The following is a 12,500-nucleotide window of genomic DNA, read 5'->3' on the forward strand; positions in this document are numbered from 1 at the left end:
ATCGTACATCGTAACGCTCTCTCGCTCTCTCGCTCTCTCTCACATTAATTATCACCACAGCGGCTCAGGAAGCTGACCTCAGGTCCAGCGTGGTCTCTTGTGTCGGTGTGATGTGGTCGGTTGCTGTGCTCCGCTCTGTCGTGTGATTGGACGGTGACCTCACCGGTCGCCGGGGTTTGGCTGCGGTGTATTGCTTTTCCCGGAGATATCGAACCGGAGCTGGAGAGCGGTCAATGAGAGGTTTTGTGTTGCAGCGTGCTGGAGCGTGGCGTGTCGCTGAGCTCTGTGCTGGCATCAGGAACGACGTGTAGGGTTCAGATCTGTCGCTTGTTCTCAGAGTCGCCTTTCTGCTTTCTGTCTCAGATACTGTTATCAGTCCCAGGATGATTTAACACCACTCTGTTTAGAGGAAACAACACTGAGCAGGAAGCCTGGAGCAGACAAAGGAGCCTGATCTCTGATCAGTGAGAGGAAAAGGGTGGAAGGTGGGAATGGAAAAGGTGAAGACAGACTGAGAAGATGTTTGGACAGAAGTATGTGCACCCCTGACCATCACATACTGACTAACTGTCAGCGTTACAGTTTCCCTTCATGGGTCTGCACTAGGAAGCTCAAACCCTGCTCCAGCATGACAATGTCCCTGTGCACAAAGCCCCAGAACTCCATGAAGATCTCCACAGTGTGGATGGAGGTGAAGGTTGGAGTGAAGAACTCGAGTGTCCTGCACAGAGCCCTGACTCTGTGGTTGTCGATGTCGTTGTTAATGTTTTTGTTGTTGTTAATGTTGTGGTTGTTGAATCATTGACACTTTTTGGACACTGTCCAATATGATAAATATTTGATTTACTGATATTAAAATGAGGTGTTTGTGTGTGTGTGTGTGTGTGTGTGTTTGGGGGGGTGATAGGAAGGGGCATTTTAATGCGTTCTAGTTTTTACAATAGACTGGAGATCTGAGGGACACAAATGAACGTCAGCGTTTCTTTTAGAAGAGAAAGAGAGAGAGAGAGAGAGAGAGAGAGAGAGTGTGTGAGAGAGACAGAGAGAGACAGAGAGAGAGAGAGAGAGAGAGAGAGAGAGAGAGAGAGAGAGAGAGTGTGAGAGAGACAGAGAGAGACAGAGAGAGAGAGAGAGAGAGAGAGAGAGAGAGAGAGTGTGTGAGAGAGACAGAGAGAGACAGAGAGAGAGAGAGAGAGAGAGAGAGAGAGAGAGAGAGAGTGTGTGTCTGCGTGTGTGTAAGGCTTGACCCAAATTTCGTCCATCGCACCTTAAAGCTCTTGATTGATGGATGAATTGAGAGAGAGGGAAGATAACAAGAGGAGAGGATTCTCATTTAAACTCCACACACTTCAACACCGTAACCAGCTTTATATTAAGTGTTTGCTGAAGTGTTGAGTGTTTTCTGGGGTTCATTCTGAGGCACTGTTTCATGTCTGAACCTGAAATTTGACCCCAGCTTCCTAACATGCTGGAATATGTAAAGAATTATGTGTAGAACGTCATTGGTCTGTAATGTAAATGTGACAAAATAAAATCGTCTTCTTCTTGATGACCTGAGATCCTGCGCTATTCACCTGAGGGGTTAATGTTGTTGCTAAAGCTAGTCTTGGGAACACCGTACCAAGTGCTAGACTCAAAGTCCCAGAATGCAATGCAGCTACATTACAGGACAGCACAGACTTCATTTATTCATTCATCTTCTACCGCTTATCCGAACTACCTCGGGTCACGGGGAGCCTGTGCTTATCTCAGGCGTCATCGGGCATCAAGGCAGGATACACCCTGGACGGAGTGCCAACCCATCACAGGGCACACACACACTCTCATTCACTCACGCAATCACACACTATGGACAATTTTCCAGAGATGCCAATCAAGCTACCATGCATGTCTTTGGACCGGGGGAGGAAACCGGAGTACCTGGAGGAAACCCCCGAGGCACGGGGAGAACATGCAAACTCCACACACACAAGGCGGAGGCGGGAATCGACCCCCCAACCCTGGAGGTGTGAGGAGAACGTGATAACCACTAAGCCACCGTGACCCCACAGCACAGACTTGGCACAGCTATTTAGTGAGCTACTGGATGTGAGACAGTGTTGGTGGAGGAATATGCAGGAGAAGCGTTGGCAGCCGATCTGTTTGAGCAGAGTGTGTACACTTGACAGACTAAAGGATTAAAGCACTGCTGCATCGCTCTCTATAGGTAGAGATGATGCCCCAGTGCACTGTATTCTGCAGGAAGTGGGAAAGTTTTAGAAAGTAAATCCTTTCTGTGAGTGAATGTCACATGTTAATTATAAACCCTAATATGCAGGTGGTTCAGTGAGGATTTCTTTCTTCATGGTGATCTTCTTTGAAAGCTGGAAGCAGATACGTGATCCTAGACATTTGTACATTTATCATCCTGTCAGTTTGTCACATTGTTCCACACTTCCTTATAGGATAACTGCTGACTGCAGAGTTTCTCTTTTGGGATTGAAATACAGGGTGAAAACCAGCACTGGACGCTGACTGAGCAGAGAGGGACAAGAAGAAGAAAAAACTTCTCCTAGTTTGTCCTGTACATGGAAAATGAATTGAGAGTACAGACATGTGTTGGGGTCAGTCATGGTCCTGACCTGCACTATCAGCTCCTTTAATCCTGTGAGAGATGTCATATATATTAAAGCTTTCACCCCTGTGTGTGGGTTAGAGGCAGAGTAGATCACGACTCGTCGACTGAGAGAAGAAAAACCAAGCTTTGGGAAAAATACTGAAGTGAAAGTCAACAGTGTGTGAAATGATGCTCCTGAAGCCTGCTCATTGTTCCTTAGGTGTTTCCCTCAACAGTAGGTCTCGACATGAGCCTTTGTCTTTAACCTGTTAATAAACATAAATAAAGTAGGTGTGGGCTTCGTCTGTGGACTGCTCAGGGTAAGCAGAATCCAGGGTTATGTTGTTTCACACTGCTCATACTTTACCCGGGATTAACAATAAATCCTGGCTCTTTAAAGTCTGATGTTTCACACTGTACTGTCCTAAACCCTGTTATGTTGTTCAGCTACTGAAGCATGAAGATGTGGTAAGTTTGCCATGACATCACATCCTGGGAGCTTCACAGCCAGTGCCCCAGGGATGAACAGGGATAAAGAGGGAAATGGAGATAAAGAAATGAATGAATGAAGGAACAGGGATAAAGTTAAGTACCAATTTAATGCATATATCAACCTCTTGAGTTGATCCAGTTGAGTTGAACAAAAACAGGAGATGAAACGTATTGCCTTGTTACACTGTACAAGATCAGACAGACAGTCTGATAGCATCCATGATAATCCTCTAATGATACATTAAAGTGTGAATAAACATGACTTACATCATCAGTCAGCTTCACCCAGAAATCAGCTCATGCAGAAAACAGTCTTGCATTGCCATGGCTACCAGGGCAGTTCCTCCCCAGACCACTAGAGGGCTCTCCGTCTCTTATCTTTTGTTTTTGGAGCGTTAAGTACTTATTGTACTGGATTTGTATCCGTCAAACATAGTGAGTTTGTGGTAATAAGCAGTAAAATTTATCACTATCATGTCAGTGCAAGTTTGTGTACTTTTGCTAGAATGTCAGCAGTGAATGTCTTTGGTTGAAGCCCAACATCATGGCAGATTCAGTAGATTTTTTTTAGACGTTTATCTAATGAGATTTACAAATGAGGAACTACAAGCAACACCAGTAGTGCTAGCATACTAGCTTGCTAATTGAGTGCTAGAGGAACTAAACGCACAGGCAACTGAATCTGGTGTACAATTAGCAATTAGCAAGCTAGTATGTGCTAGTTAGTGTAAGTACAATCAAGTTAGAGATTAGTTACATTTTCAGAAATGAGGTTGGTCTTTAGCCATTTTTTTTAACCTAATGATGTATTGAGGATTGAAGATGATTCTACCAGTGAGGGACAGTCAGTTGGAAGGTTCTGGAAAGGAACCTCAGACCTCGGTGAGTAGGTAGTAACCGCTTAGGCATTGATTGTTAACTGCTCACAGGTTATAAGAGGGAACTAATCCTCAAGGAGAGTGTTCAAGTAAAAGAGGTACTGTTCCTGTACAGGCCCTGCGATGGGTTGGCACTCCATCCAGGGTGTATCCTGCCTTGATGCCCAATGATGCCTGAGATAGGCACAGGCTCCCCGTGACCCGAGGTAGTTCGGATAAGCGGTAGAAGATGAGTGAGTGAGTGTTCCTGTACAGTACGTGAGCATCAAACCCTTATAAGCCAATGGAGGAAGGTGAAGAGGGGTGTGAGATGGGTCCGTCTAGGCTGGTTAAGAATGAGGGGTGCTGCTGAATCATCTGAATCATCTGAAGTAGTTTGATGGAGCTTACTAGGAGGTTCAGGGATAGAGCAGGGCAGTAGTCCGGTTTTAAGGCAACAAGAAACTTGGACAAAACAAGTAGCTGTGCCGCATGGTTGGTTAGAGAGGGTCGTCTTTTTTAGACATTAACAAGTTGTTCAAATTTGGTGTGTAAAGTTCTAGTGGTCATTAAAGGTCACCCCGAGGTTTCCGGCTATCCTGGCTGGGTTGAGTAAGGTTGAGTCTAGCTGTACTGTGAGATTGTGGCTGATCCAGGGCAAGCAGGGACAAGTAGAAGCTCAGTTTCTTTGACAGCAACACCGGGCTGGAATACTGTACACGGCAAAGCAGCATTAAAGAAAGGAAGACAAACTTTCTCCTCTTTTCTCAAGAACAGATTTGGTGAAGGCAGATTTGATCAAACTGCTAAGCAAACTGTTAAGTCTCAACCAAAATCTTGTCCTGAATCTCCTAAACCTTATCTTACAGTTGTAGTCCTTAATAAAACACCAGGGCAGGATGTTAACTGGGTCTAGGGTTGACGCTTCAGTAGACTTGTTCTAGGAGTGATAGGATGAGAGAAGACAGAGCTGTAAGAGAAAGGAAAAAGCAAATGAAATACAGAGTAGAAAAAGAAGAATAGGAAGAAGAAGAAAGGAGCGCATTGACCTGGTTTCTTTAGACAGAATGAGCTCAGGGCAAAGCAACAGCACCAGTGAGATCTCTCAGATCCATAGTCATAGTCGCAGTCTGACACACAGACAAATTATACACACCGGCATTCGGCAGCCAAGTATGCTAACGATGCCTTCGTTCCTCAGCGCTGTCTGAGATTATTGAACCAGAGAGGATTGGAGCTGAATACCGAGATGATCAGAGTGCTTATTATTTGTATCTTGTAATGTTTTAGTGTCCATCATCATATTCTTTCTCTCTTTCTGTCCTTCAGAAAATGTCGAAGATTCCTCCGGATCAGGGCGCAATTGCTTAATGCTTGGACGGTGAAACTGGAAACCTGACTGAGTCCCAGAGGAACTACACGACCCAGAATTCAGCTGTTTGAAGGAACAAACTCTCTGCCACTTTCTCCACCTTTAGCCTAAACACTTAAAGCCAGAAATATTCACAGTACACGGTTACCTCACCATGTCAAGGACTTTGTGTTTCCGAATGTGTAAAAATCTCTAGCAAATTCTGTCGCAATTCTTCTCTTCTCCTTTATCACTGTTCACAAGACCCCATGCTGATGCTGATGCCGTTGCTGACGCTGTCACACAGGAGGATCAACATGGCTCCAAAACCGATGGATGCGGAAGCCATTGAGCGCTTCAATTAACTACAAAGTAAAAGGTTATCCGGGATTCTCGGTCTGTAAACAAAACAACAACAAAACAATAACAACAACAACAAAACGGCCGTAAGTTTTCCGCTCTGATCCCGTCCAATCAGCGTGGGCGGGTTTGGGCTGCGCCACAATTTTGTGTTAGGAGTGCGATGCGGATTGGAGGATGTCAGGGGATTGGGAAGAAGACGTGTGCAAGAAAGCGCTGGTGCTGGTGGAGGAGCTGTGCTTCCGCTCTGGAGGATACAGCCAGAGTGCCAGCTGCCAGGAGTTCAGCTACATGATGAGGGGAAGCAACGGACATATTGACACAGGTAACAACACCAAAAGATAAAGACTGGATTTCACATTTTCACAAACTTATTCAAAGTAGTCTAAAAAGTAGGGCATCACAAGGTCCTTGTGCCTCGTAAATGGGACAGGTTTCACTGTATAAGGACAAACATGCCTTAAAGCCACTGCCTAACGTTTAAGCTATCTGACATAGCTGCAGATCTCAGACCTGATTTCATTCTGCTACGCATCACAGAGAAACTGAGACTTTTTATTTCTTTGCTATTTGCACATGTGGACAACGTACAGTGAGTTTAAAGAATACATATCAATATATTAAACACTTTCACATCACATCAGTGAAAATAGAGACGCACACAAACCCCATCTTCAGACGTAGAGAATAAAACAAAAGGGAATTTTTGGTATGTTGGGTAAATTAGCATTTCTATAAAAACCAGAGCTAGAGCTTCTCCCATGTGAAATATCTCCCTGTGTGACTGTAAACTCTGGTTAAAGAGAATCCTGGGTTTATCGTTGAAGGTTTCTGACTCTTATCTATTGAGCCATTTTTTGTCCAGTGATGTTCAGCTCCGTCCTGGTTTTCACCTGATATGAAGCCGAAGCTCTGTTCAGGTTCAGTTTCGGTTTCCGTTGCTAAGCAGCCGGCCGTAACATGCTAACGCTGCATCATTTCACACTGAACACGTTTGTCACCGTGATGTGGAGTTAACGCTGTAAACGCTTCAGAACAGGGTTTAATAACCCCGGTGAAAAAGACGAGCTTCATAACCCTGCTTGTGCATTACAGGTATGAACCATTCCTCTACCCCGGGGGTAAAAAGGGAATTAGAATGACAAGAACCCGGGTTTCAGAGCAGAGTGAAAAGCATTTCTGTTAGCATTAGTCATTAGTCATGCTAGGTTAGTGTTTAGGAACCTTACGAATGATTGCTGAGCTGCATGATAGAGCCGAGCAGCAGAGATCTACAGAGATGTCAGAGAGCAGAGAGCAGTAGATCGGTCTGATTGCTAAAAGCAGTCCATTCCCTTGATTAAGCTCAACTATTTATCTGTATTTCCAGGATGGACGGCGGCAGCGCAGGTAGCACAAGGGAGCCTGTCCTGTTTACACAGACAAACTCATTACCCCTCTCCCTCTCTCTCTCTCACACTCTCTCTCTCTCCGTCCGACCACAGAGGCCCAGAATGACTTCACTCGAATGATTTTTGCACTCAGTTTAACAGAGAACGGCATAAAAATACAACTGTGCAAATTGAAACACGGCCCCCGCCGGTTAACACAGCAGGAGCGCTCGCACTCGCGTGTCCCGGGAGGAACCTGGATGCGTCCCGAATCCCATGAAAGGCCAGAAATAGAGCGCTCTAATGAGAGTAATTCAAGAGACTCAGATTTAGTCACCATGATGGAAAAAAACACGCTGTTTATCAGGAGAACAAGCAGCTGAAAGCTTCGTGTTTAATTAGCAAAGCAGACACGGAGACGTTTTTTCTTCACAGTGTGTCGTGCGCTACAAAGCACTACACGTGTTAAATACACTTTGGCTAACGTTATTAATGTTATTAGCATGCTTATTAATACTTACTCGAGGGATGTGACCTTGTGTTTAATCCCACCTCAGTTAGGAAACATTAACACACCATTAGAGAGAAATATGATTCAGATGTTTGTGTGTAGGCAGAACCACAGGCAGAGACGCTGAGGCGGATACAGATGGTCCAAAAGTCTCTGGGATTTTTAATAAAAGCCAAAGCACTTCTGGATCGTATCTCTCTTTGTGAAAATTTATCCAGGAAGTGTGTCCTTGTTGATTTGCCCTGAAGCGAACAAGCTAACATCGTGACTCATTCCACATCATGAGAGTTTTTCAGCGTCTCTGAACTATAACCTGATGGAATCACAGACCTTGACACATGATCCAATGAGAAAAAAGATAACGCTCATGTTATTTAATAACGTTACTGCTTACAAAGTTAGCTGTTCATGCTAACACTAGATACACAATTATGTTGTTTAAATGTAATATACTGTATAGAGGGCACGGTGGTTTAGTGGTTAGCATGTTCTCCTCACACCTCCAGGGTTGGGGGTTCGATTCCTGCCTCTGCCTCATGTGTGTGGAGTTTGCATGGTCTCCCCGTGCCTCGGGGGTTTCCTCCGGGTACTCCGGTTTGCTCCCCCGGTCCAAAGACATGCATGGTAGGTTGATTGGCATCTCTGGAAAATTGTCCGTAGTGTGTGATTGCGTGAGTGAATGAGAGTGTGTGTGTGTGTGCCCTGTGATGGGTTGGCACTCCGTCCAGGGTGTATCCTGCCTTGATGCCCGATGACGCCTGAGATAGGCACAGGCTCCCCGTGACCCGAGGTAGTTCGGATAAGCGGTAGAAGATGAATGAATGTAATATATTCACCAACAACGTTTCATGCTTTTTTGTTTATAGATATTTTGTGTTGTGGAACGTCAGTGAAACGATTTCCTGTTCTCTCTTACGTTAAAGGAACGTAGCAGAAGCACAAACTCTGTCCTGAAGATGCTGAAAAAGGTTAAAGAAAAGCTACAGCTTTAACTCCACACTGTTAGGAACTGACTGACACTGGAGACTCCTTCCATAATGCTAGATAATAATCTTACTCAAGACTCAATGGGCTACCTTATGAGTTACCATAGAAACGAAAACATACAACGATAATATTTTGCGTATGTTTTTTCTTCTCAGCTTCTCAGAAAATCCTTGGTCTCATTGCAGAACGTAGAATCGAGCAGTCTTGAGAAATACCTCTATAACGTGGCCTTCAGGAGATAATGATATGAACATGATACACATCTAGCTGGAGTTAAATGGACCTCAGTGCAGGAAGTTCAGGTAATCAGATCAGGAAAGAGAGATCGGCTCTGGCGAGAGAGAGGCCTGGTACTGCCTGCTGCTGAAGAGTGGAGTCTCCAGAATCTGTGGAAAGAGATACAGACACGTGAAACCTGAGATCTTCATCTGAAGATCTGCACAGGTTTCGTTTTAGATTGTAGAGACGCTGGGGGGCAAAAACTTTATCACAGGAAAGAATGTATTCATTTAAATACAAATGTCTCAGCTATCGAGGAGCATTGTGAGGTTTTAGCTTTACTGATATTTCAAAATTTATTTATTTATTTATTTATTTATTTATTTATTTATTTATTTATTTAATGTTGTTCTTAAAAAAGTTGAAACAAGGTTCAAGTTTTATGTTTGTTGTTTTTTTTTCCCTGCAAGAAACTCAGACTGGAGATCAGATCAGATCAGATGCTGTGATGAAACCTTCACCAATTTATGGCCGATGTTTTGTACTGAGTTCTTTTATTTCTATTTTATTTAATTTACTTTGTTGATTAGATCTGCATAAATTTGCATACATAATCAAACCAGAATTCTGACCTCTTGATGTTTTTAGTTTTGAAATATTTATTTCACTCTGAAGACTTAAGAGAACTTTTACAGAACATTTCAATTTTTGGTTTAATTAAAAAACACACGTTGTTTATCAAACACAATGCAGCAAGAGTTTAAAAGCTTCATCACAGTTGTTCTTCTCCACCTGGTGGCTGAACTTTAACAGGGAAATAAACATTTTTCTGTCATTTACTTATATTTTTAAGCCGAGGTTTAAACCTGTAAATTGTACAGATTTTTATTGACTAGACGTTTTAGTAATATTTAACTCAGCGAGCATGAGATAGACTGTAACTGTAATCTGTAACTCAGATATCTCTCACATAGATCTCATTCAGCTCTCGCATAACTCTCTTACAAAACTCTCACATATCTCTCATGCAGCTCTCACATAACTCTCTTACAAGACTCTCACATAACTCTCATGCAGCTCTCACATAACTCTCTTACAAAACTCTCACATATCTCTCATGCAGCTCTCACATAACTCTCTTACAAGACTCTCACATAACTCTCATGCAGCTCTCACATAACTCTCTTACAAGACTCTCACATAACTCTCATGCAGCTCTCACATAACTCTCTTACAAAACTCACATATCTCTCATGCAGCTCGAACAAAACTCTCAAATAAAACTCTCACATAGCTTTCACGTAACTTGCAGGTAGCTCTCACGTAACACTTTCATACCTCTCACATAACTCACATAACTCTCACGTAGCTCTTGCATAACTCTCATGCAGCTCTCACATAACTATCATGCAGCTCTTACAAAATTCTCACATAACTCTCATGCAGCTCTCACATAACTCTCATGCAGCTCTCACATAACTATCATGCAGCTCTTACAAAACTCTCACATAACTCTCATGCAGCTTTCACATAACTCTCTTACAAAACTCTAACATAACTCTCATGCAGCTCTCACATAACTCTCATTCAGCTCTCACATAACTCTCATGCAGCTCTAACAAAACTCTCACATAGCTTTCACATAACTCTCACGTATCTCTCACGTAACTCTCAAATAACTCTCACGTAGTGCTTACGTAATTCTCACATAACTTTCACGTAGCTCTCACAAAGAGCTCACGTAACGCTCATGTAGCTCTCATATAACTCTCACGCAGCACTTGCATAACTTTCACGTTACTCTCACATAACTCTCACGTAGCGCTCACGTAGCGCTTATGTAACTCTCCCGTAGCACTCGCATAACTCTCACATAACTCTTTTATAGTCATTTCTGAACTCTCAGGTTAGATTAAACCTTGATACTGTTTGAATAAAGAAACTCGTGCTGTAGGTTTTCAGATTGTGGCTGAATAAAATGTAATGAGACATTTTTGAGATAGTTGGCAGTCGCATGTGATGTACAGTAGCTAGCTAGCTGATTTTTCCTGAGAGATCACATCCAAATGAAGGATTCTGAGACATCACCATAGACTGTACGTCTCGAGAGAGCTGAAAGGTCGGAGCCTGTAAATGTAAAAGCTTAATGCGTTAAAGTTTGACAGCTTCAACTATTTTGGTTACGCTGCGTTCGATCAGACAGAATAAACCACCGGCTGCTCGCTGCCTCTGGTGTACGTTTTATTTTCTCTCTTCTCTCTGAAGGATCGATGTGTTAACCCTTTCACAGAGGAAGCAGGGATTTATTCTGATTTCTTCTTTTCTCTCTCTCTCTCTCTCTCTCTCTCTCTCTCTCTCTCTCTCTCTCTCTCTCTCGCCCACTGCGTTTACTTCTCTCTCCATCACTGTCCACTTGGCTTGTCAGTGTCTTTTGCTTTCTGTCTTGCAGGCGAAAGTGCTCACTGCTTTTATTATCCTTCATTGTTCACTCTCTCTCTTTCCATCTCCCTGACAGTGTGCAGTAAATACCTTATCCTGAACACCGTGTCTAATTCAACATCCACACCATTCTGTTACGTATCTATCTTCCTTTTTTTATCTTTTCCCCACCATCCTTTCTGCATTTCTTTATCATACTTCTGTCCTCTTTTCAGATTGTCATCCCTCGTTCCATCTCTCCATATCTCTACAGAACACTTCCTTCCCCCTCCATTTCCAATCACATCTTTTTTCAGTCTTTCTTTCTTTCTTTCTTTCTTTCTTTCTTTCTTTCTTTCTTTCTTTCTTTCTTTCTTTCTTTTATTAATGCCATACACACACTCCAGAGCTGATTCACTCAAGAGAGAATGAAGAAGAAGGGAACAGAGGGAGGGGGGAAAAAAGAAAATAGGGAGAGAAAGACAGATATGGAGTAGTGGGATGAAGGAAATAGAAAAGCGAGCTCCTTTCTGCTAACACAATAAGAGGGAAATAGATTGTGTGTGTGTGTGTGTGTGTGTGTCTGGTAATTGAAGAGCAAAAGCAGAGATGGCGGGAAAAGAATAAAAGATGGGTGAGGGGAAAGAGGCATAGAGGAGGAAAGAACAGCATGAGAACAAGGGGCAGAGGCAGTTATTTTCTCATCTTATTTGCCCGAAAAGAAGTGGGTGTGGTTTGGATGAGACAGGAGGGGTGTGGCCTGTTGGATGGTGTCATAGAGAGGAGGGGTGTGGCCTGAGGGATTGTGTAAGAGAGGAGGGTGTGGCCTGAGGGATTGTGTTAGAAAGGAGGGGTGTGGCTTGTTGGATTGTGTCAGAGAGGAGGGGTGTGGCCTGGTGGATGATGTCCACCAGGCCTGTTGGATTGTGTCAGAGAAGGGGTGTGGCCTGTTGGATTGTGTCAGAGAGGAGGGTTTGTGGCCTGTTGGATTGTGTCAGAGAGGAGGGGTGTGGCTTGTTGGATTGTGTCAGAGAGGAGGGGTGTGGCCTGTTGGATTGTGTCAGAGAGGAGGGGTGTGGCCTGCTGGATTGTGTCAGAGAGGAGGGGTGTGGCTTGTTGGATTGTGTCAGAGAGGAGGGGTGTGGCCTGTTGGATTGTGTCAGAGAGGAGGGGTGTGGCTTGTTGGATTGTGTCAGAGAGGAGGGGTGTGGCTTGTTGGATTGTGTCAGAGAGGAGGGGTGTGGCTTGTTGGATTGTGTCAGAGAGGAGGGGTGTGGCTTGTTGGATTGTGTCAGAGAGGAGGGGTGTGGCCTGTTGGATTATGTCAGAGAGGAGGGGT

The 12,500-nt window shown here is 43.8% G+C and overlaps 1 protein-coding gene across 2 annotated transcripts in view; it reads left to right on the forward strand.

The window, feature by feature from the left end:
* Window positions 1-12,500, forward strand: part of syt3 (synaptotagmin III) — a 46,403-nt gene that overhangs the window by 6,592 nt on the left and 27,311 nt on the right. For both annotated transcript variants that reach the window (XM_060891876.1, XM_060891877.1), the window contains one exon: window positions 5,275-5,981. In XM_060891876.1, the coding sequence (XP_060747859.1) occupies window positions 5,834-5,981 (148 nt within the window). In that variant the 5' untranslated portion in view covers window positions 5,275-5,833. The remainder of the gene's footprint in view (window positions 1-5,274; window positions 5,982-12,500) is intronic.

This window comes from Tachysurus vachellii, chromosome 18 (assembly GCF_030014155.1).
Source record: "Tachysurus vachellii isolate PV-2020 chromosome 18, HZAU_Pvac_v1, whole genome shotgun sequence".
Taxonomy (NCBI): Eukaryota; Metazoa; Chordata; class Actinopteri; order Siluriformes; family Bagridae; genus Tachysurus; species Tachysurus vachellii.